Source organism: Aotus nancymaae, unplaced genomic scaffold, assembly GCF_030222135.1.
Source record: "Aotus nancymaae isolate 86718 unplaced genomic scaffold, 86718_ANA_hifiasm-v0.15.2.pri h1tg000064l_1, whole genome shotgun sequence".
NCBI classification, from domain to species: Eukaryota; Metazoa; Chordata; class Mammalia; order Primates; family Aotidae; genus Aotus; species Aotus nancymaae.
The window spans coordinates 18,137,406-18,163,496 of NW_026988479.1; the positions used below are offsets into that span (position 1 = coordinate 18,137,406).

General features: G+C 42.2%; 1 protein-coding gene across 7 annotated transcripts in view; it reads left to right on the top strand.

Moving 5' to 3' along the window:
• ARHGAP26 (Rho GTPase activating protein 26) overlaps positions 1 to 26,091 on the top strand; it is a 643,473-nt gene that overhangs the window by 551,245 nt on the left and 66,137 nt on the right. For 6 of the 7 annotated variants that reach the window (XM_064366439.1, XM_064366438.1, XM_064366434.1 and 3 more), the window contains one exon: positions 10,011 to 10,161. In XM_064366439.1, coding sequence (XP_064222509.1) covers positions 10,011 to 10,161 — 151 coding nt within the window. Of the gene's footprint in view, positions 1 to 10,010; positions 10,162 to 22,820; positions 22,864 to 26,091 lie in introns of those variants that run through there. The other variant, XM_064366440.1, reaches the window with a different exon arrangement.

The following is a 26,091-nucleotide window of genomic DNA, read 5'->3' on the forward strand; positions in this document are numbered from 1 at the left end:
CTTAAAACAGTGCTGGGTGTGTGGTTAGACTGAAGCAGAAGCAGCTTTAGAATAGGCTTTAAAGCATTCTCTGGGAGCTCATAAGAATGAAGATGGAGATCAAGAGAAAATCAACTAGATCTTTGTGCAAGATTAATTTTATCACACAAGGCAGAGGATGAAAGTTAAGGATGTGTGAAAGCAGGTCTGTCTCAGCTGCAGAGCAAGGTGCTCTGTCCATGTCTGCAGATGGTAGACAGGGGATGCTAAAGGGGAGGACAGTGAACAATAGGGCCTTTCTCTTAACGTTAGGAAATGCTCCCTGGAAACACGACCGGAACATGCAGATATGCTCAGATATTTGTAGGAAGCTTAACTTTCCCTTCTTTCTCAGAACATTTTAACTGCAAGTCTGTGGGTATTTTTGTTGTTGTTGGACAGAGTTTCACTTTTGTTGCCCAGGCTGGAGTGCAATGGCATGATCTCAGCCCACTGCAGCCTCTGTCTCCCAGGTTCAAGCAATTCTCCTGCCTCAGCCTCTCCAGTAGCTGGGACTACAGGTGCACGCCACCGCACTCGGCTAATTTTGTTTTTGTTTTTGAGACAGAGTTATGCTCTGTCACCCAGGTTGGAGTGCAGTGGCATGATCTTGGCTCACTGTACACTCCACCTCCCAGGTTTAAGGGATTCTTTTGCCTCAGCTTCCCGAGTAGCTGGGACTACAGGCACATGCCACCATGCCCAGCTAATTTTTGTATTTTTTAGTAGAGATGGAGTTTATCCATATTGGTCAGGCTGGTCTCAAACTCCCCACCTCAGGTGATCTACCCACCTGTGGCGGCTCCATAGGCTCAGGCCTCTCTGCCTTTGCACCGGCACTTCAGGTTCATGGCATTATCTAGCATATTAGATGATGCTCACAGATGTGTGTCTTATTTTCCAGAAGGGATTTTTCCTTCAGTGTAAGTAGACCAGTTGTGTGCCCAGGTCCTGGCCTACAACTCTCTCTCTCTCTCTTTCTTTAATCTGTGGGTATTAGTATAGTCTTCTCTAGGTGGTTTTTGTTTTGTTTTTCTTTCTTAAAGATAAAACTGTGTTTTATTCTCAGAAGAAGGAGCTTGATGGTTTCTCATGCTCTGTGCTGGGCAGGGACTTAGGTCCATTGTAAGACAGCAAGTGGCTCCTCATATCATAGGCAGTGTGTGATGGGAATGGGAGCAGCTTCTGAGATTAAAACTTACTGGTCAAGAGGAAAGGGAATGATGGGAAAATGCAGACTTTAGAAAGCCTCATAGCAACAAATACAAACCATCAGGAAGCCACTGAATATTTTAGTGAGGAAGGAGCTGGATATCAGAGTTATCTGTAGACAGTCCAGGAATGTTTTCTGAAAAGAGGAATTTTGAGAAAGATACCAAAGGATGTGACGGTCCCATTCTGGCCCAATAGATGGGAAGGGTGATCTGTGATGGGAGAGTCTCTCTGTGAGTAGCAGTGGGCAGCTCTCGTCTGTAGAACTGCAGAGAGAACTGTAGAAAGGTGATCTAGCCAAACTGAACCTAGAAGACGTTTTCCCTAGCAATGGATTTTTTGCTTGTCTGTGTTTCATATCTATGACTATATAACCTACCAAGAGGTTTCTCGTGCAGGATGTTGTGTGCCACAGCATCTCAGTTAATCTTTAAAATTATATGACACAGGTACTGCCCTATTTTACAGTTGAAAGGAAATAAAATTTACATTAAATAATGTACACTCAGGATTACACAGCAACGAGGTAGATTTGATCCCTATCATTCTCCCTCAAAGTGACACTGTTAACCAATCGTTACTTTGCTTTCAATTTGTGGGGTGGTTCCACAGGAAGTGCGTTCTATTAGGGTTAGCTATTGTGACCTAGTCTGCAAACCCATCCTTATTTCCAAGGGAAAATGTTTCCCGTTCCACTTATGAACCTGGAGCTCAAAGTTTCATTAAGCTAGGCGTCTGCCCATAAACAGCTGAGGGGCTGGGGTAGAAGTATAAATGGATACATTTGGTAAAGAACTTTCAAGCCAAACTAAATTTGAACTTCATCTAATAATAATAAAAATAAAAATAATTATAGCTCTACTTATGAGTCTGCTAACCTCATTATCTCGTGTCATCCTCATCCTCACAATTGATAATAATCCTTTGAGGTAGGTCCTCATATCCACGTTTTATAGACAAGTAAACTGAGGTCGAGAGGTTAAGCAGTCACATGGTTAGCAAATGGCAGAGAAGGGACTTGTACCCAGGTAGTCTTCCTTCCCTATGCTTTGTTATCTCCAAAAAACGGTGCCTTTGTCAGTTCTTGAGCTACAGAAGTGAAAACCTTGCTAGACTGAGTTACAGAACCAATGAAAGCCATCTGTTCCAGCTTCCAGGGCTACATGGGGGCAGCTGAACCATATTGAATGGGTTCCTCCATGTGCGTCCTGGCAGGCTGCAGCCACATGACAGCCTCTGCTCCAAATCTAGCACCAGCTACACAGAGAGCGATACGTGTTGAGCGGTAGCTTTAACATACTGGGCCAAGCCACTCACATTCATTTGTGATCACCTTTAAACAGATGGAACAAGGTTTTTCAATGCTACCAGATGAATGGCAGCAAAAGAGATTACTGTTTAATCTCCAAGTTTCCACACAGATACACCATCCAGCAGAGACTGTACTGGTGCATCTAGGTGGAAGGTATTGACATACAAGCTGTACTTTTTCTGGACAACTGTAGAAGGGGGAGCCAGAAGGATTGGAGAGAGCCAGCAACAAGGTCTTGTACCTTATAGATTTCTTCCAAGAGGTTGCAAGGTGACACAGGATTTATTGTCCCAGATTTTTAGCATTTATACCAAGATGTTGAAATGCGTTTCTTGGAACAGTGGTTCATAGACTTGAGTGTGCATTCGAATCTTGTAGGGGGCTTTTTGGGAGGCTGAGGCGGGTGGATCACCTGAGGTTAGGAGTTCAAGACCAGCCTGGCCAACATGGTGAAATCCCATCTCTATTAAAATATAAAAATTGGCCGGGCACGATGGCAGGTGCCTGTAAGCCCAGCTACTCAAGAGGCTGAGACACGAGAATCACTTAAACCTGGTAGACAGTGGTTGCAGTGAGCCGATATCTTGCCACTGCACTCCAGCCTGGGCAGCTTAGTGAGACATCATCCACCCACCCCCACAAAAAATACAGATGCTTGGTTTCCTACCCAGGATATTCTGAGTCAGGAGGTCTTGGCTGGGGCTCAGGCATCTACATTTTTGAAGCACCCTCGTCTTGCCAATGCTAACTCAATTTACAGAAGCACTGGCTTAGGAAGGTGGGGACCATCGGGGTGCCTTGTCTTCTGTCTCTAACAGAACATCTCTTTGAATTGCTGTTGGAGTTGGAGCAACCTGGCATGGTGGTTGAAAGCGGAGGCTCTGCACTCAGACTGAGTTGTTTTAATGTTGTCTCTATCACCTACCACTCTGAGACCTGGAGTACATTATTTTCCTTTTCTGAGCCTCCATTTTCTCATCTGTAAAATCTATCACTAATAATAGCTTCCTTGGAGGATATTTACCATGATTAAGTGAGCTGGTATATGTAAAATACTTGACATTGGTCCTAGACCATAGTAAGCACCTAATAAATGTTAGCTACAATTATGATGATTATCATCAGGCTATAGTTTTACCTTACAACTGACTAAGGAAATATACCCCTCTTTGGAGCCTGCAGATTCCAAAAGAGAGGCCCATATGTGAGGGAAATGCAGAGTCTCCCCGGCCTCTTAGAGATCCTACTTGATGCTTGAGTGCAAAAACATCAGCAGCCTAGGACACGTTGTACAGCGTCGGTGGGGGTGGGGGCAGGAATAGATTCTTGGGCCTTGTTTTACATGGATCATGTTAACTAGCTGCTGAGATTATAGCTCTGAATAATTTTTTCAGTTCCGTTAATTCATCCTGGACCCTCTCCCAGACAGGCCCAGTGAGAGGTTGATAATTCAGCTTATGTATTTCTCATATGTGTCTTCCTTGTTGAAAATGACCGGGAATTCATAGTATTCAAAGGCTTACGTAATGCCTTTCTCTCAGCCGTCAAAGCTGTAGCATGTGCCCTTTCTCAGGTTGCCTTTGCAGATCGTGGGTGCTCTGGGCGCACCTGTTTGCTTTGGCAGATGACATGTTTATTCACATGGATTCCTATTGTCACACAGGCTGCAGGTATAATATGTTTCTTGGGTTAATTATGCATAGTTACTACACATGACTGAAAACTATGTTGATAATGTGGCCATTAAAAAATGATGCTGTGGAAAGCTGGTGGCAGGAAAAACAGCTCAAGCTAGACCCACTAAATGAAAACGAGCACATTCTAGGTATATACCTTGGGCACTATCACCATGTGAAGAAAGCAGATAACATTAAGTATGATGTGGATTTGCTTTGTTAAGAGAAAAGAGTATATATCCGTGTGTGTGTGTATATATATTTCTCTGTGTAGCAGAACGATTGGACATTTACACACCAAAATGAATACAGCTGGAGGGTGGCTCATATAGGATATTTGTGTACATATGTGAATGCTTTTCTATACTTTCTAAATTGGAGAGAAATGCATATTTCTTATATATTCACTTATTTTTAAGTTATTAACAAAACTCCCTAATTATACCTTTCATGTACCATCTCAGACCCATTTTGCAGTGAGTCATGGTATAAAAGTAAGTAAATGTGTAGTTTCTGTCTTTCTAGTAAGCAAGAGTATAAGCCGTCTGTACATGGACTTCCCCAGATACCAGTCAACTGTAGGTTAATGGGAAGCAGCTTTTCCTAAAAGCAAGTTCTCAGGTATAAAAGCGGGCTGTATTGTGAGTAATAGAGTGTCCATTTAACTCTGATCATTCAACTTCCTCTTCAACCATTCATCAGAGGCCCATTCCTCCCTCTGGTTTCTGAAATGGTGTTTTAGGACATCTTCCTCATTGTGTCTCCATGTCTCTTTCCTGGGAATCAGTGCAATCCCAGGCCAGCCACAATGACTTCCTCATTCTCTTACGAAATTCAGTTTTGTTGGCATTTTTTCTCTTTGCAAAGAAAAGGGTCATTAGAGGTGCAGTGGGGAGAGACTCAGTCTGTCCACACAGAACCAAAAGCAGAAGTCGTTTTGCTGAAGATAATCTGTTAAAAGTTTTAATATTATCTGCCATGTGCTGTAATCAAAACAATGGATTGACTCTACTTTTCACTTTTCAACTCACCGTATAGTCCATCATCTCCTAAACTCCTTTTTAAGATTTTTTTTTAAAACATTGCCCAGACCGCTTTTATATACCCAAACATATTACCCAGACTGCTTTTTAAGATTATTTTTATCATAGGGACTGAGGCTGCTGGTTCAGCCTGAAATGAGACCACTCAGATTTTAGTGTGACTTGGCACATCACTATTATCAGGAACAACAGCTACAGGGGGGAAATATTGCTTCAGAAAGTTTCATTCCAAGCTTCCCATGTACTTGGGTGTTTCCCAGAGATGATAAACTCAGAAATTGCTGTGCACTCATCATTTTTTATTGCCAAATTCATTAAGCTGCCATGCTATTATCATCCCATCTTGTCAAGATGATACATTACAGACTTCATTGCAAAACTTTAACAAGCAGGAGAAAGTATACCTCTCTTCTGACCACAGCACAGGAAAGCCTCTGGGTATTTTGCGTTTGCTTTCCTATTTCTTATATGAGTCTCTGTGTCTTTGCAGAACTTTTGCTCTGTCTGGTAACTCCCTTTTCTCCTTGTTTGATGATGTGGAGAGTCCGTTGCCTCCTTTTGGCTCTATGAGACATCCTGAGATGCTGTTAAAGAACAGTCCTCTTGCTTCTTCTTTTTGCCCTTTCCTCTTAGACACCATGGAAAGTTGGGATATGAACTTGTCTTCTGACAGAGTCCCATGCACGGTGGGAAACCTCCCGCAAATGTTTTATATTTACCCTCCAGCGCTGTGTATTCAATGAGCCAGACCTGTTCGGGCCTGCCAAGACATGTGAATTTGGCTTGGCTCTGTGAGTGCTTTCCTGGCCTCGCCTCTGGATTCTGTGATAAACAGAGCTCCTGTCTCCCATGTGTGATGGGGTTGCCATCAGAGTGGGTCGGAGTCACTTGGTAAATATGGAAAGTGAAGTCGCTTAGCTCCCAGATTTCCATGGCAACCCCCAGAACAAGTACAATATCACCAAAATTATTCTGTGGCTTTCCTTTTTTAGTTGCAGTGATTTGGTTGCATACTCATGTTTTTCCGTTCCTGATTTGTACAAAAAACAAAAACTCTGCCCATGGTCATCAGTACTTTGGTTTCAAGGACATTAGTGGTCCCTGTCTAAAGCACCTGAAAAATTCAGTCACACAAAACTACGTCTTTCTGTTCCAGCAGCATAAATTTTTGATTGTGTATTATTCGCTTATATTTAACATTTATCCTATAAATAACCATTCACGGAGCCTTAGTGTAAATGACCTGTGGGCTAGGCATCAGGAATGGATGGCTAATGCTGACCTCACCCGCCATGTTAATGGATGCTGTATGGCCAGACATCATGTCCCTGCCCTCGGATAGTTTGCAACCTTAAGGACCAAGTTCACACCCAGTTTGTCACTCCTTACAGAACACATGTTCGTGAAGGCACTGCCAATGCATGCTTTCCATTATTTGGGGGTTTATTTTTATCATTTTCTTGTTGCTGTGCTCTTGTTTTCTGTGATTGATACAAAGAGAGATTCTTGTTTACAAACATGTTTGAGGCAGGCAAGTGTTCCCACTGACTTCCACCAGTTTAGGCATACTCCTGAGTTGTGGGGATTCTTTCTCTCTTTGTCATGGTCCTCTATGATCTTGTTGACCTGACTCATAACTGTTTTTCTTTTGAAGCCCACTAGCCTATAATTTTTTTCCTTCAGCAACATAATTGCCATCAGTCCTTCTTATACCTTCTATGAGGATACCAGAGCTGGATTGAATCATCGGTGACTCAGGGAAGTCTAGCTATGTTATTTGAAGGATTTTGCTTAATTTTTATTTTTATATTTTTAAAGTGTCTTCTACGCTGCCTGTTCTTGTGCACTTCTATCAGGAGTAGTACTCATTTGCCCAGCTGATGAAAAACTCTCCTGTTTTGAGTGACAATACTGAATCATTTTCTCTTTATTATTATTATTTTAAAAGAGGCGGAGTATTGCTCTGTCACCCAGGCTGGAGTGCTGTGGCGCCATCATACCTCACCACAGCCTTAAGTTCCCAGGCTGAAGCAATCCTCCTGCCTCAGCTTCCCAAGTACGTGGGACCACAGGTGTGCACCACCAGGCCTGGCTAATTTTTAAATTTTTTTTGTAGAAATGGGGTGTCACTATGTTTACCAGGTTGATCTCAAACTCTTGGCCTTAAGCGATTCTCCCACTTTAGCCTCTGAAGGTGGTGGGATTACAGGCATAAACTGCCATGCCTGGCTCATTTTCTCTTTATTTCTTAATTTACTCCACATGCTTTAAAATTTGTCTTGGTATAGTTTGCTATAACCACTAAAACATTTGATTGGCTATTGATCTTATTCTCCACCCTTTCCCTGAAATAATCTTCTTCTGCCTATTCACTCTCAGTAAAGATTGTCAGCCTTTCGGCTTAGATCTTTTACCTGGCTGTTCTCAGTCTCATGATGTATTGTCTACAGATGATGAAACCTATCTAGTACAGAATTATAGTCATTTTATAGTCAAGGAGTGCCAGGTTTTTGGGTTTTCTTGTCATATGGCTCAGTAAGGGATACCAATACAGAGTCAGCCTCTTAGGATGCATATTTGGCCCTCTTGGCTGTAAAACTGTGAAGCCTTATGATACATTTTTATACCCTCCTTTTTCTTAATAGATAATAAGGGAGAAAAACAATCTCCTGGTAACATTTTAGAAAGACGAATGTACTTTTAGCTAGATATTGTTTTTAGTTTGTAGAATGATAATCCTCTCCTGGAAAAGTAAATATAATCACAGGAGAAATGTGAGTGATAGTTATGCTCTTCTGTTTCCTAAGAATTCAGAGAATTATGTCATGCAAACTTGGCCCTTTTAGTTCTCAAACTAGAGTTAATAAAACTGTTTCTCTGTCCTCTCCTGTGAAGCAGTAAATGTCCCCTGTTGAAGCCGAGGGAGCTGTCGTCACTCCCTTTCTTTATATGGTGGTCTTGAGCGCCTCGTGGTCTTTTGGGCATCTTTGCATGCGTGTTTTGTGAAAAGGAAAATTTTACTGATACTGATTCATACTGATAAATGGCACATCCAATCTCTCAGTGATCCCCTTATTATGTAATCTTAGCATTGTTTTTCTTTCTGGCAGGAAGTTCCCATTTACAGGCCCTGTTAGTCCTCCTACATCTTGGCTCAGTGTAACTCTTTTGGTTTCTCTTTGTTGTCGTTTCTGTTCAAAAATTAAGCTCTTAAAATATGAACAGTTCTAAATCTCAGGCATCAATTTAATCTACTTCTTTCAAAATCTACTTTGAATTCAGGAGTCAGGAGGTAACCTCATAGGGTTTTTCTCTCTCCTGTGGGGCTTTATCCAGGGCATTAAGGATTTGCTAAGATATCAGGGGTATTGGGGTGAGTGTATATATATTTAATGTGAGGCTTACTGTAAAATCACTTCATAAGCATACTTTACTTTTACAGACGTGCCTTGTGCAAAGGGAAGAGTATTTTTATGACGTATAACCCTTTTTATTATCTAAAGAGACCCGAGTTCAAATGTTGGCCTTTAAATTATCATACCAGTGACTCTAGTCTGTTCTCTGAGGGATATATTGTAACATGCCCCTGACTTACTGCAAAAAGGTCCAGGATTAGCCTAGATGTGATATTTAAGTGAATTAATTGCCAGAAATATCAGTTGATTTTAATATGGTATATCTGTAGTGAATGGAGGACAAGAATCACATTCCACAGCTATAATATTTTGCTATAGCAATGGTGGGTGCCTGTACCATGTAGCTAAATTATCTCTAAAAATTATGTTTTCAATTCATGACTCCAAGTTTTTAAAGATCGGAAGAACATAAAGTTCTTTTCTTTGAACAGTATTCTGAAGTTTACAAGATGCATTCCTGCATATGATCCCACTTGATCCTCATGACAGCTCCACCAGCTGTGAAAGGCAGTTCTTGTTCTCCCCATTTTATAGATGGTTAACCAAGAATCCAAGATCAAGCAGAAAGTGCCTGAGGTCCACATAGCCAGTCAGGGCTTGAAGAGAACTCAGGTTTTCTGTCTCTTGGCTTGGCAATATTCTCCAAGCATGAATATGACTCCTGGGACCAGGGACTTGGGTGTTTTATTGTTGTTTATAGGCAAACCACTCTTCAGCCCATTACAGAGCGATTTATCAAAGAATTCACATGAAGTTAAACACCAAATACATGGAACTAGAGGCAACACAGAACGATGTGACTGGGAAAGGGTCAGGAATTTGGAGTCATAAGGACGTTGGTGGCTAAACAGTAGATCTCCTCTGGTGAGGCTCTGTGGAATTGGAGGTGGGACATGGCCTGATCAATTAGGGCAATATTAGAGGCAGGAGTTTTAGAATAAAAGATGAGTGTCACAGAAGCCAAGGGGATCTGGGTGAATGTGAGGGGTCTATGAAGGCTGTTCTCTACTCTGACAGTCTGCTAGTTAAAAGAAGATGCAGTTTATTGTGCCATGGTAGGGCCACTCTTAGGAAAAAATCCTGGCTTATATTGAAGGGGAGATATATCCTGTTACGAGAGGAAGAGGGTTTGCTTTAACGTTTCGAGTCACGTATTCCCCCTTGACTCTTCCTTTCCCACTTTGAATTCTTAACCTTTCCTATGTTGTTTCTTAAGCTTCCTTGGGATAAGAGATCTCAATCCAGCCTTATTCTTTATAAATTTTTGTGCATGTAGCAATAGACCGCCTCTATGTAATAATATTAATATTGGGCTTGTGGCTTTTCCCCCCAGAGGAACAAAGGAACAGCATCATCAACTCCAGTTTGGAATCTGTCTCATCAAATCCAAACAGCATCCTTAATTCCAGCAGCAGCTTGCAGCCCAACATGAACTCCAGTGACCCAGACCTGAATGTGGTCAAACCCACCCGGCCCAACTCACTGTAAGTATGATGTCCAGCTACCTACCACACAAGAGCTTTGGTCAGCCATTCCACCCAGAATTTGCTATCTGGCTCCATCTGGCTTTGGACCATTGTCCCCTGAACATTATTTAAACCTTCTCCCTAAACTAGGAGCTCAGCTGGCTTGTTGTGAGTTTTTAAAGCATCATCATCTCAGAGGGAGTCGTTACTCTTAACATACTGCTTCTTAGCCTTGGTGATTTTTATTTACCGTCCTGCTGAGATGGCTTTGGTGATAGCTATTGCCTGTGCTGGCTGCTGGGCATGAAAAGCAATTTCTGTAAGTTCTACAAACATCCAGGGACTGTAACAACTCTGTGGCCCAGTCTGTTTCTCTCATCTGTGTCATCTCGGTTTCCCTCCCCACTGACTATGTTGGGAATGTTTGGCGCTACCTCCGTGTCCCCTTCCATAAGGAAGAGCCCCCAGGAGCCCTTTGTGTCTTCACATCCTCAAACCTTAGCATGACTGTGGCCTCTTAACAGAGACTATGAAAGAGAGGAATCTTTTTGCTTTATTTTGGGCATTGGGCACCCACAGTCAGGACAGTTTGGGGGCTGGTTGTCTAACCCTCCGCGGAAACTAGATCTACTCTGCTAGGATCAGAAAGTTCTCCCTCTTGGTTTCAACCCACATTGCTTCACATGCTTCTTTAGACCACCCCATAAATCTTGTCAACTAAAGCCTTTGCAGAAAGAATGTGAGGCCATGACCAGAACAGTTGGACTCTTAGCGACGGTTATGTAAGACTCAGGAAACAGAGATGATTTTGCCTTTCTGTAAGTGAAAATAGATTGAGGTTCAGCCACAGACTGTCTTCAGGGCAGTTGTTTCACTTGGGGAGACACTAGCATGGCGGTGAGGTGCTAGGATGTCAGTAACCTTTTCCTGCTCCTCCGCATGCCATAGTTTCATGACCGTACCCTGCCACTCAATTGCTTTGAGATATTTACAAATCTGCAAAATGAGTCTGATAACTTTTGCCTTAGGAGACACTAAGGGGTGGCCCGGCACAGTGGCTCATGCCTGTAATTCCAGCACTTTGGGAGGCTGAGGTGGGCGATCACCAGGTCAAGAGATGAAGACCATCGTGACCAACACGGTGAAACCCCGTCTCGACTGAAAAAAATACAAAAATTAGCTGGGCATGGTGGCACGTGCCTGTAATCCCAGCTACTCAGGAGGCTGAGGCAGGAGAATCACTTGAACCCACGAGGCAGAGGTTGGAGTGAGCCAAGACTGCACCACTGTTAAATGTTTGGGAGGAGAGATAACTCCAAAAGGGACTTAAGAGGTACATAATAAAAATGTAACTAGACTGTAGGATGAAATCTTAAGCTGAGAATATCAGGTCTGTTAAGTTGTTGGCAGCTTTAAATCATATTGATGTTCAGGAAGTTTAATTATTTGCCTGTTGAGTCGTAACACCAAGAAGTGGACCAGTCAGTGCCTCAGGAACTCAAAATAATTGAATTTGTTCAGCTTACGGGAGGGCAGTGAGTCTCTTCTGGTTCTCCATGGCTAGGCTTGCCTAGGGAGCCACGCTGCTTTGAGGTTTGGCCTTCTCAGGCTCTCCTATACCCATTTTCCTAGACTTCAGGGAGATTCTATTTTCTTGACTTGTTTTTTCTTCCGTTGGTTTAATTTTCTGTACCTAGCAGTTGCTGAAGTTATTTCTTGCTCTGCATGAGCAAGGTTGAATTTCTAGCCCAGGTTGCTTAACATCCCCTGATTTTAGCCAGCCACTAATCTTTTTTTTTCAGTGGCTCATAGATGTGGGCCCCTGAGTCACTGCTGAGTACAGTGTGTACAAAGAGGTTGCTTAAGCAGCTAAGTGGAAAAGGGGGTTTTGTCTTTTAAACAGGTCCTGGGGGAGAAGGCTTGGGATTTTTTATTTTTTAGGCATCTAGATGTGATTTTTTTTTTCATAACATCCTAGGAATTGCTCTGCCCACTTCACACCACCCAGAGGGACTGTTCCCTGCCTGTGGATCTGGGGGGCTTTCCTGGGGAAGGGATGGTGATAACCAGAATTATTTTACTTGTTTGTCTCTGGAGGAGGACTAGAAGAAAAAGTGTGGGTGTGCTTCCAACAAGACTACTGTTCTTCCAAGCCGAGTGAGTCGCTGATTGATACCTTTGAGTCTTGAGGTCAGAGAAGGTTGTTCCTGAGGTACCAGTACCAGCACTGATACCAGCGTCTGCCATGGCCCTGAGTGGGAGCCATGCCAGAGACCCTCATAAGTTCTGCAGGCAGGCTCACAGCCACTTCTCAAACCCAAGGCAGTGAGGTGATTTTCCTGGGTTCCTGTCTCCCTGATGTTTTCTGCCTGGAGTTTGCTTTTGTGGATCCTGCATGGCTGTTAGGCAGTCCTAACAAATGGACCCACAGTACTTTCCCTGAGCAAATTGATTTCGAGAAATCTGTCAGCACACAGACTTGCCACAGTAACCATCACCCGAGACTCCTTGGGTCTCAGCCTCAGCTGTGGACCCTTTCGTTTTCTCCATCATGTTCAGTTGGAAGTGTCCAGAGATCCTCCAGTGAGAACACTTAATGATGCAGATGAAAATGAAGAACAAAGTGGGCCGGGAGGATTACCATTAGCTTGACTATTAAATAGGCATGAGATAGGAAACCAGTCAAGAGGAAGCTATCTGTTCCTTTTATTTCACTCCTTTATGTCACTGTTTTTCGTAATGACTGGGATAGCATTCTGACCAGATAGCAATCATAGTGAAAGAAACATGTTTGTTACTCATGATACAGTGGTACCTCTGATAGTACATTTTGCGGTACCATTAATCTTCCCTAATTCTCCAAGGACTTCAGGGCCCTCTTATTTACATGAATGTCATGCTAAATCAGGCATCAAAATTAGAGATGCCTTCATTCTACCTGTGCCAGGGCAAGGCTGCTGGTTTTAAATCTTTGGCAGGTCCTCAACTTGACTCCTGAAGTAGCCATCTCTCCTGAAGAACAAAGGACAATAGGTAAGTCAGGACCAAAGCCCAGCTAGTCTGAAATTGTTAGCAGCTGTGGCTGAACCTATGTTATGCCCAGACCCATGCATGCTAAGCTACCTGGGGTAAACCAGAAAAGGAGGGTTCCTGTCTTCCCCAGGAGTTCACAGTTTAGCTAAGGAAGAAAGGCAGTGAGTGGTATTTGGCAGTGCTAATGGGGACAAGTCATAGTGTGTTCACAGTTCAACCACTATGAACTGAATATCTGGTGAACTCATACACCAGGTTGAAGTAGTGGGAAAGTCAGGTAGATAGAGTGTGAGATGGACATTAGAAAAAACTTAGGAGGATGGATGAAGAGCATTCCAGGTAAGAGGGATGAAGGAGGCAGAGATTATCCAGGATGGATAAATGCATTCTGCAGACATGTGTATTAGAGGAGGAGGAGCTATAATTCCTCCAGTATCACTACCACCAAAAAAAGGCTTGAAAGAACCTTTAAAAACAGGAGTCCTTACATGAAAATTCAGATTTTATGCTGGAACAACTGGATATCCACATGCGTAAAAATGAATCTAGATACAGACCTTATATCTTTCACAGAAATTAATTCCAAATGGACCATAGGTCTAACCGTAAAATGCAAAACTATAAGACTTTTAGAAGATAGCATAGGAGAAAACCTAGGTGGCCTTGGGTACAATGATGACTTTTTAGATACAACACTAAAAGTATAATCCGTGAGATAAAAACTTGTTAAGTTGGACTTTGTTTAAAACTAAAAACTTCTGCTCTATGAAAAACACTCAAGAATGAAAAGACAAGCCACCACACTAGGAGAAAATATTTGCAAAACACATATCTGATAAAGGACCAGTATCAATACACAAAGAACTCTTATAATTCCATAATAAGTAAACAAAGAACCCAATTAAAATATGAGCTAAAGAATATGAACAGATACCTCATCAAAAAGGACATACAGGTGTCAAGTGAGCATATAAAAATACGCTTCACATCTTATGTCTTCAGGGGAATACAAATAAAAACAACAGTGAGATACCACTACGCACCTACAAGAATGACCAAAATTCTAGAACACTGACAACATCAAACGCTGGCAAGGATGTGGAGCAGCGGGAACTCTCACTCATTGCCGGTGGGAATACAAAATGATACAGCCATTTTGAAAGACAGTTTGGTGGTCTTTCACAAAACCGAACATATTCTAAGCATACAGTCCAGCTATCATGCTCTTTGGTATTTACCCAGATGAGTTGAAATTTAGGTCTATACAAAAACCTGCACATGGATTTTGTCAGTAGCTTTATTCATAATTGCCAAAAGTTGGCAAGCAACCAAGATGTCTGTTAGTATATGTGAATGAATAAACAAACTATGGTGCATGCAGACAATGGTATGTTATTCCATGATTTTAAAAAATGGTCTATCCAGCCATGAAAAGACATGGGGAAACTTTTAATGCATATTGCTAAGTAAAAGAAGTCAGTCTGATGGGGTACAGTGGCTCACGCCTGTAATCCCAGCACTTTGGGAGGCTGAGGCGGGCAGATCATTTGAGGGCAGGAGTTCAAGACCAGCCTGGCCAACGTGGTGAAACCCCATCTCTACTAAAAATGCAAAAAAAAAAATTGGCCAGGTGTGGTGGCACACACCTATAGTCCCAGCTGCTCAGGAGGCTGAGGCAGGAGAATCACTTGAACCTGGGAGGCAGAGGTTGCAGTGAGCCGAGATCGTGCACTCCAACCTGGGCAACAGAGCAAGATTCCATTTCAAAAAAAAAAATCAGTCTGAGAATACTACAGTATGATATAATGCCAACTATATGGCTTTCTGGAAAACACAAATTTATGGAGTCAATAAAAAGATCAGTGGTTGCCAGGGATTTGGGAGAGAGGAACAGAGATGAGTATTTGGAGCACAGGGCATTTTTTTCATGGTGAGACTATTCTGTATGATGCTGGAATGGGATACATACAAGACATCATGCATTTGTCAAAATCCATTGAACGCAAAGACTGAATGCTAATGTAAACTATGGACTTTCAGATAATGATAATAAGCCAATATCAATATTGGTTCATCAGCTGTAACAAATGTACCACGCTAATGCAGGGTGTTAATAATTAAGGAAACTCAGAGTATAGGAATAGAAAGGGTATGTGTAAAACTTTCACGCAATTTTTCTGTAAACCCAAAGCTGCTCGAAAAAGTTAAGTCTACTAATATATCTTTTTAAATCAGATTTCCAGCTTCTTTTGAAATGTCAGAAGAGGTGGCTACACTAAACCAATGTGGAACTTGGTAGCAGATGATACTCTCTGGTCTCTATTGGTAATCTCACAGCTGGCCTGCTTCACTTTTATAGCTAACGTCTGTAGGCCCAAAGTAGATTAAAAATGGCCACAGAATTTTTGCAACCCCTCTCATTAAGAGTTGGAGCCCTTGAATCTAGGCTGGCCTTTACCCCTTGACTTACTTTGGCCAACAGAATGTGGAGGACATGACATCATGTGCCTTCCCAAGCCCAGGCCACAGTGCCTCACAGTTTTCTCTTTCATCCTCTTGGAACCTAGCCGAACAGAAAGAAGCCTGGTGTAGCCTCCTTAAAGTTGAGGGAATACCTAGACTACCAGTCAGTTGAATGCAGCCACCTGGGTTAGTCAGGCAAGGCCAGACAAAAGTTTCCCAGCCAACCTATAGATACATGATAAATATCACACTGTGGTTGTTGGAACCCACTGAGTTTAGAGTGATTTCATATGCAGTGATAGTCAACGGACACAAGGCCTGTGAGTTTGTGACCTCGGGGTCTTGGGATGGGGCTGAGCTACCTGCATGAATAGAAAGATATGGAAGGGTCTCACTGTAGTATAGTGCAGCATGGAGAGTAGCCTTTCAGTTTTCAGAATCTTCTTGGAAAGAAAACAGCTCGTAACTGAGATTCTAAGAAATTTAAGAAACAAAATTTATAGCTAGTGGCTGAGGGAAACAAGAAAGGTGGCTCAAACATTGGAATGGAAAGCAGGAAACCCTAGGTTTTAGTCCTGGCATCCACATTGCCTGGCTGATGATACCCATCCCTGGACCTGAGCATGCCCACCACCACCACCCTCCACTCTCTGCTGGAAGAAAAGGGGCCGATCCTCCTCCAAGGATGAAAGTCGTTCACTGGGTGCTTACTGAGGGCTGCAGAAATAAATCATTCTCTCTTTCCACAATGACCAGTAGGGCGTCACGCCAACTCCTTTCTGGGAGAGAGTGATTTTAAAGGAGGAAGTAAACAAATGCCGAGAAAGAAGTCAGGGGACGCCCCACCAGGGACATAACATGCTGCAGTAATTTCCCCAAATTAGAAACTACTAGGTGAATGCCTTCTTTAGACCACAAAGATTGAAAGATTGAAAGAAGGCTAGGAGGGCCTGGATGATTACCGCAGTGACGGAACCCAACCTTGGAGTTCTCTCTGCCTGAGTGGTCCCCACCCCTAAAAAATAACTAACTGCTCAGTAGCCTCATAAATAAAACTAATTTTTTTCTTGTTCTTCCCTCTTAACACACACACTCATGCATTTCCAAGTTATTTCTGGTGACCTAAAAGACACACATGTGCCAAACGCCTGCAGATTCTGCCAGAGTCAACCTTCTTCTCCTGTCTTAATGGCCAGAGAACAGTCCCTGGAATTCAAAAGATAAACAAGGCCTGCTTCCAGACAGAGTTGTTTCTCTGAAACATTGCTGGCTCCTTGAGTTTGATTCAGCTGCTCTCTGATGAAATTCAGGGAAAACTTGCCTTCGGGGGTATCTCTCAAATTTTACTTATCTTCTGCTTAGTTGGTCAGCATTAATTCCACAAATATCAGTGGAACTCCTAGCGTGGACCAGGAGTTGTTCTGAGTGCTGAAGATGCAGTGACTTTAAAAATTTTTTTTAAAAAGAGTTTCTGGCCGGGCACGGTGGCTCACGCCTATAATCCCAGCACTTTGAGAGGCCGAGGTGGGTGGATCACAAGGTCAAGAGATCGAGACTATCCTGGTCAACATGGTGAAACCCTGTCTCTACTAAAAATACAAAAATTAGCTGGGCATGGTGGCGCACGCCTGTAGTCCCAGCTACTCAGGAGGCTGAGGCAGGAGAATTGCTTGAACCCAGGAGGCAGAGATTGCAGTGAGCCGAGATCGCGCCATTGCACTCCAGCCTGAGTAACAAGAGCGAAACTCCATCTCAAAAAAAAAAAAAGAGTTTCTGCTTTCATGGATTTGATATTCTGGTGGAGACAGGAGATAAATCAGTGTTTAACACAGTATATCCCACAGTATATTGAGAATTCCCAGGGAGAAAACTAGTGGAGAGTCAATGAGACAGGGACTTGGTGGGGAAGGAGGCAAGTGACTTTAGCTCTCTGTACCTCAATGTTCCCATCTGTAGGATAGGGTGATCATACCCTCCTAAAAAGGGTGGCATGAAAATTAAGTAAGAGCATCTTTTATTTACATATTTTAGTACTGTGTATGGCAATTATTAATACTATTTTGGAGGGCTACCCCCACACACTATCCTTACTTTCTCTCCAGTTCCTCAGTGTGGTATGTGTTTTTCCTGTGCAGAGAAATGTCCCAGGCTGTCCCACTCACCTTCCCCCACCAGCCTCCTACCTTGAATCTGAGACTGGAGCTATAACTCAGTCCAGGCTTTAAGTTATCAGTGAAGAGGAGGAAGGAACTTCTGCTATAGAGGCAGGTGCTACCCCTCCTTAAAGCAAGACCAGCTAGGGTACGCACGCCCTGTTCCTGGAAGATTTGGAAACCTCTAAATCCCACAGGGTACCTGATGAGCTGCGCGCATAGCTGTTATTTATTGAGACCAAATGAATCACAGAATGAATAATACGCATTAGACAAGTGATAATTAATGGCATTTTTTTAAAAAAAACAAACAAACTAATTTTACCATCTCCATGCTATTTTACGCCAAAGGGTTACACCCAAACAGGCAGCTATGATTTTACTAGAATTGTCTTTATTTGTCATCCTTTGGAATGCCGGGCTTTGAAAGAGGAAGTTTTCCTCTGTGGTTGGATCAGCTTTCTGTGGAGAAGGATCTTTCCTTGTAGATTGAGGGTTCTGTTTCTCACCCACCTCCAAGAAGAAAAGGTCTCTTCAGATTGGTTTGCCTGAAAACTTGGTGACATTCCCTGACTTGGGAAATAACCTGAACGCCTCATCGTTTTCAAGAGGATTCATTTGCCTCTCCTTGCTCCTCACAGTGCCCTTGGCGATTCCAACTTACTTACTTGTTGTTTCCTGGACATGCCAGAAACCCTCCCTCTGTCACCTCAGGCTCCTGGGCTGTGGACGCCACAGCCCCACCCATAACCAGGTCATGTTCCCTTGACATTTTCCATTTGTTACTGATGTGACCTGTATTCTCAGTGGCTTCGTGGCCCCCTTTCCCATTCCCTAGGCAAGATCTCACTCATCAATCAGGAGCCCAGCTGGGCTTCCCTTGGTTGAGGGTGGAGATTCCTGCCTGGTAACCCATCCAATTTTTATTAGATAAGTGTGTTCGGTTATTAGCGGTTCTTCTTCTTTTTTAAAATATGAAGATTGCTTGAGACAGCCCTCACACTTGGTGACCCAGCAGGATTTCTTTCCCAAGCACCAGGGGACCCATCCATGACGCTTGGATCTCTACAGCCTGTCAGCAGAGGGGGTATGGGAGGAGGTCGGGCAGAGCGCCGTTTGAATGCCTAGCCACATCCCTGTTTTCCAGCAGAGTGGAAATCACAAATGGAAAAATATTTTCCTTTACTTGTATTGTTCTGTTCTTTTCTCCTGTACAAGCTAAAATCATATAAAGGGTCTATATTTTTTCTATAAACTTATAAATCTTACTAAATAATCTAAAACAGTTTATAAAAATTACTCTGACATATAGTACATGCTTAAAGCCTTGGGGTTTCATTAAAAGTATGAATGACTGAATTTCATTCTGAATTTAGCTGCCCTCAAATGCCTTATGACACTATTTTATTTGTGTGAGTAAGTGTTAGGCATTTTAAATCTCAAATTTTTGGTAGAATCTTTGGGAAGGAAATAGGCTTAAGATTTTGCATGGCTTTTCAGCACTGTTATGCCTGTAAGGGGACTTTGAAGGAACTCTAAAGTGTATTTTTCTTATTTAGGATTAGATCAGAATTATTTCTTATTGGTAGATTCAGATTCTAAACTGGGTAAATTAAAAGTACATTAGAGTTCAAGTACTGCTTTTGAAACCTTTTTTAGTCAATCTGGAAAGCAGATGCTTACTTAGCTAGGAAAGCATTCCTAGTTGGAAACAGCCTTAGAATCTTGTTTTTAACTCCTTCTCTGCATTAGGGATCTGGAAAGCCATGCAGGATCTACCATAGGCTTCATTTGGTCTCTATTACTCTGGTCTTCCAAGGCAGACTCTTGGCTCTGTGCACTGGTTCTCAGAATGCAGTCCTAGGACCAGCATCATTGGTGTTACCTGAGAGCCTATTAGATCTACAGAATTTCAGGCCCTGCCCCAGACCTACTGGATCAGCAATTCTGGAAGAAGGGGCCTGCAAACTGTGTTTTACCAAACTGCAGCTGATTCTGATACATGTTCAAGCCCGAGAGCCATAGTGCATAGTGACCTAGTGCTTTAAGCTGATGGACTTCCACCAGACTAAAATCAAGACTTACCTCTGTGTAAAGCTCTCAGGGCCGAGCCTGTGTCATCACCAGCACCCTCTGATTGTCTGTGCAGTGATGACAGTACTGGGGCTTAACTGAGCTCTGCCCCTGGCCTTTGGGATCAGTCACAGCTTACACAGCTGAGGAGGGATAGGTTCGCTTTTCACAGGAACCTGTTAGCTCACCAGTGCTGCACTTTCAATCTCCCCGCAAAAGCCCAGTCAGCTGCTTCGCAAATGCATGCCTGTTGGTTACAAATCAAGGCAGGTTGGATGTATCAATTAATCAAGTCAGTAGATATTTTTATTTTTTATCTATTGTGTGTGTAACATGAAAAGATCAAGATGCTGATATTGACAGAAAAATAGCTCCCAGGCTATGTAATACTCAAGATGATGGGTGAGCCTCAATGTGGACAGATTAGAGATGTCTAAATCAGCATTTCCCAAACTGGTACAAGAAGGGAAGGAGGCAAGAGCTGCATTGGACTAAGTTCAACAGATTCTTTTTTTTTTTTCCCCCTTGAGACAGGGTCTCACTCTGTCACCCAGGCTGGAGGTCAGTGGTGCGATCTCAGCTCACTGCAACCTCCGCATCCCGAGTTCAAGCAATTCTCCCACCTTAGCCTCCCAAGTAGCTGAGACTACGGGTACACACCACCACACCCGGCTAATTTTTGTATGTTTCAGTAGAGACAGGGTTTCACCCTGTTGGCCAGGCTGGTCTTGAATTCCTGACCTCAAGTGATCTGCCTGTCTCAGTCTCCCAAAGTGCTAGGACTACAGGTGTGAGCCACCATGCCTGGCCAGTTCAACAAATTATTAACTAGAGAACTTCTGAACCTTTAATATGTCCAGCATGAGAGGGCATCTGTTATGCTACATTTCCTAAATATATTGACCATAGTACATGATTTCTACAGAATTCTCTTAAGCCTCTTGAAACAGCATTCCATGGTTTGGGAAATGCAATTCTAAATCAACACTCTACTTTTGAGTGGGGAAATGTATTTCTCATAATGGATGCCATTATTATGGTAGAGATCCTTCCAGAGAACTGAGTTTTTGTTTATGTGTAAATGTATGTCCACATATAGCTATCTGAAGACTGAAATGGGTTATATCATGTGAAAAGCATTGGTAAGCTTTAGAATCGGGGGCAGGGCAAAGCCTCTGTGGCCTGATTATGGATCTACCAGGGTCAAGCCTCAGCTCTGCCATTTCCTGTATAACTGGGGAAAGTTATTTGCTATCTCTGAGCTAAACCTCTTCTGTGAAATGGTAATAATAATAATAATACCAATATTCAAGGTTGTTATGAGATAACGCCTTCCTAACCCTTAGTAAATGTCCTTGTTCAGAGTAACCAATCAATAAAAATTGGTTTCTAATATTATTTTTATTTTTTTATTTATTTATTTTTTTTGAAGTGGAGAGTTCTATAAATGTTTATTAAGTTTACTTGTTCCGGATCTGAGTTCAAGTCCTGGATGTCCTTGTTAATTTTCTGTCTCATTGATCTATAAAATCGTTAGCTCTTCTTGTTACATTGATCCTTTTGCCATTATGTAATGTCCTTCTTTGCCTCTTTTGCTCTTTGTTGCTTTAAAGTCTACTTTATCAGAGGCGAGAATTGCATCTCCTGCTTTTTATTTATTTGTTTATTTTTACTCTGATTGGTTGATAAATCTTCCTCCTTCTCTTTGTTTTGAGTCTTTGTGTATCGTTGCATGTGAGATGGGTCTGGATGCAGCATACCAATGGGTTTTGGCTTTTTATCCGATTAGAATATATATAACTTTAATACTGGCATTTGATGCTAGCTGGCTGTTTTGCCCATTAGTTAGTGTAAATTTTTCGTTGTGTTAATGTTCTTTTCTTTTTGATATATTTTTGGAAAGGCTGATATTGGTTGTTCCTTTATATGTATAGTGCTTCTTTCAGAAGCTCTTGTAAAGCAGGCCTGGTGGTGGTGAACTCTCTAAGTACTTGTTTGTTCGCAAAAGGTTTAATTTTTCCTTCGATTATAAAGCTTAGTTTGGCTGGATAGGAAATTCTGGGTTGAAAGTTCTTTTCTTTAAGGATGTTAAATATTGGTCCCCACTCTTTTCTGGCTTGTAGGGTTTCTGCTGAGAGATCTGCTGTAAGTCTGATAGGTTTCCCTTTATGGGTAACCTGACCTTTCTCTCTGGCTGCCCTTAGTATTTTCTCCTTCATTTCAACCGTAATAAATCTGGCAATTATGTGCCTTGGGGTTGGTCTTCTTGAAGAATATCTTTGTGGTGTTCTCTGTATTACCTGGAGTTGAATATTACCCTGCCTTGCCAGGTTGGGAAAGTTTTCCTGAATGATATCCTGAAGAGTATTTTCCAACTTGGATTCATTCTCTTTATCACATTCAGGTACACCTATCAAATGTAAATTAGGTCTTTTCACATAGTCCCATATTTCCTGGAGACTTTGCTCATTCCTTTTCATCCTTTTTTCTCCAATCTTGTCTTCTCATTTCATTTCACTGAGCTGGTCCTCGACATCTGATATCCTTTCTTCTACTTGATCAATTTGACTGTTTAAACTTGTGCATGCTTCGCGAAGTTCTCGTGTTGTGTTTTTCAGCTCCATCAATTCACTTATATTCTTCTCTAAATTGTCCATTCTCATTAACATTTCGTCAAACCTTTTTTCAAGGTTCTTAGTTTCTTTGCATTGGGTTAGAACAAGTTCTTTTAATTCACAGAAGTTTCTTATCACCCACGTTTTGAAACCTGCTTCTGTTATTGGAACACACTCGTAATCTATTAAGCCTTGTTCCGTTACTGATGAGGAATTGCGATCCCCTGTAGAGGGAGAGGCATTCTGATTTTGAGTATTCTCTGCCTTTTTATGCTGATTTCTTCCCTTCATTATATATTTATCCGTCTGTTGTCTTTGTAATTATCGACTTTCTAACTAGGTCTCTGAGCAGACGTCCAACTTGTTGATTCCCAGCGCTGAAATCTGAGCAATCCACTGCGTCGGCCAAAATAGCGGTGTTAAGATTGAAGGTGCTTTTCTGCCTGGGAATCTCCGGACTCTGCACCAAAAACTGGCGCCCTAAGGCACCAGCAAAACCGCCGCGCCGGCCACAAAAGTCGCCCTGGCAACACGTGGGGCTCCTCTGCTGGGAATCTCCTGGTCCGTGAGCAACAAATATTCGTCTGAAAGTGTGGCGTCCTCTTGTTCTCTGCGCTTTCACTGGGAACTACGAGCCCGAGCTGCTAGTGATCAGCCATCTGGGATCTCTCCTTATTTTTTTTTTATTTCTTATTGTTATTTGATCTCAGACTGCCCCCCTTACCAAGGAACAAACCCCTAGTATTGATTTCTTTCTGTGGTGGCAGTGGACGGACACTCAGTGGTTTTTTTTTTTTGGTTGTTGTTTATTTGTTTGATCCTGATGTAATACAAAGTAACCCAAATTAAAAACATTGATATAATTTTTAAAATGACTTAAAATACCCCAAATTAAATTAACTATAAATAATAAAATACACTGAAATCAACAGAAGTACTCGTCTTCTAAGACAAGCATCAGACTGTTTACACAGAGAGTGTTGGTCAAAGCTCCCTACCCTACTGTTCCTCCATTGGGTGGAACCAACTGGAAATTATGCTAATTAGACTAGAAACTAATTGCAATCTCCACTCTCCGCTGGGGAAGAATTCAGCCTCAGGAATTCCTCTCCAGCCTAGGACTCTGTTGATTTGACCGTCATTTGTGGCAAAAGGAAAACAGCTTCTGAAAAAAAATTATCTTGAAATGTAGTATCTTAGTCATTCACTGTATTTGCACGACCAAATTGTCTTCTAGTGTCTATAACTTTCCTTCACAAGGAAGCAGTGGGGTTCTCACTAAGACATTGCTTTAATGTTCCTTCTAATATTCTTTCCAAAGTGGAGCCAGGTGGTGATGGGGCTATTCCCTGGCTGTTGTCAAAAATATGCAGAAAAGGCATAAAATAGCTGCAGTAAGACTACATTATTATCTCTTGTTTCCCTGTACAGGAGAAGACTTGTCTTCAGAGAAACCAAGATGTATTGTCCACAAATAAGTAAAGGCAAAGGTGTTCATACAAGGATGATGTATTAGGATCGTAAGAAGAAACTTTGGTGCAGTCAAAATAATATCTCTCAGGGAGGGTTTATTTACATAAGAGATGGTGCCCAGGAATTACAAGAGGTGGTACAGTAAGCCAGGGCTAGCAGCTGCTGCCCAGTCACCATCCTTAGCTAAGTGGATGTGAGAGGAAAGTGGTACCAAAACCCAGGGGGATGTACGAGTTGGTGCCTTGACAGGAACAGTGACCTTTGGTCAAGGGACACAGCCAGACCTTTCAGAAATGGAATAAGTGCCTTGGCCCTCTCCTTCCCTCTGCTACTCTAAAGAGCTCCTCACTGGTGAATCCAATAGGAAGTCAGAGGTTGCAGAAGCCCTGTTGATGAAATCTATGCTGGTTGGATCCCAGAGAAGAGATCAGGATGAAGATTGTGTCTGGAGAGGCAAATGAATGCTGTCCAAAGAGTGGAAATAGCAGGAACCGCTATCAATAAAGGATGGCCTAAATAGATGGTAGAGTTGAGTATATCCAGTACAACAGAGGAATTAGGTAGTTCTGTTGTTCTAGAGCTACCTTCAAAGGCATATTAAGGGGGAAAAGGAGGTGCAGAACAGTGTGCAACTGTGGCTGTCAGTCCAGATGACACATTAGCACCACCTGGGAATCCTAAAATAAAAAATACTCACACCTAGGCCCCTTCCCTGGAGCCTCAGAGTTAACTGATCTGATGTAGGGTGTGAGTTTTGGTATATGTCTTAAGCCTCCCAAGTGATTTTGATATGCAGCTAGATTTGAAAATCATCGGTGTACATTATATGATGTTATCTTATATAAGCATCCAGGGGTGTAGACACACACAGGTGGATGTAATGTCTGTAATATTTCTAGGAAGATACAGGGGAATGAATCTGTGTGGTTTTCTCTGAAGGAGGCAGATGGGGATGGTGGTCTGTGGTGGAAGGAACACTGACTTTTCATTTTAACACTACCTTCTTGTAGTGTGGGATTATTATTATTATTATTATTTTACGTGTGCATGCATTGATTGTTTGGTCTGAGTTTTGGTATGTTTCTTAAGCCTCCCAAGTGATTTTGATATGCAGCTAGATTTGAAAATTATCCATGTATATTATATGATACTATTTTATGTAAGAATCCAGGGGTATAGACATACACAGGTGGGTGTAATGTCTAATATTTCTAAGAAGATACAGGGAATGAATTGTGTGGTTTTCTCTGAAAGAAGCAGATGGGATGGTGGTCTGTGGTGGAAGGAACACTGACTTTTAATGCTACCCTCTTGTAATGTGACATTTATTTTTTTACATGTGCATTCATTGATTGTTTAGCTTGAAAAACTCAGAAATACATTTGCTTAGTTTTGAAATGACCACTCATTCTCTTAAAGCTTTGGAGCATGTCTTTGTGAGAAAAGATTTTTCTTTTTAACCTTAAAATTTTTTGTATTACCTCAATAGCTAGGAATCTAAATGAGATGCTATTTGACAGAAGAGTAAGGCCTGTACCAAGACGTTGTTGCTTTTGGTGTGGCTTTTTTTTTTCCTTTCTTTAATTTCTTTCTATTTTTCTTTTTAGACAGGGTCTCACTCTGTTGCCCAGGTTGAGTTCAGTGGTGCAATCACAGCTCGCTGCAGCCTCAATTTCCCAGGCTCAATCGATCCTCTCACCTCAGCTCCATGTAGCTGGATAGTCCCAGGCACATGCCACCATACCTGGCTAATTTTTTTTTAAGAGATGGGGTCTTGCTGTATTGCCCAGGCTGGTCTCAAATTCCTGGATGCAAGAGATCATCCCACCTCAGCCTCCCAAAGTGCTGGGATTACAGGTGCGAGTCATCGTGCTTGGGCTGGTATGTTTTAAGTGAAAATGAAATTAAGGCCATTGAATCTTTCCTTCAGTGGCCAAATCGTTCGTTCTCTCCATGCTGGCCTGTCCAGGGCTCCATGTCAGTTTAGTAAGTGTTAACTTTTGGCACAGCGGAAGAAATCATCTATGGAGTTAATTGAGCTCTCGAACAAGAGCTGAGTAGAACCAGTTAGACTCTTGCCTCTGGGCTATTTCAGATTTCCTTTTTCTTTCTTTTTTTTTTTTTTTTGGAGATGGAGT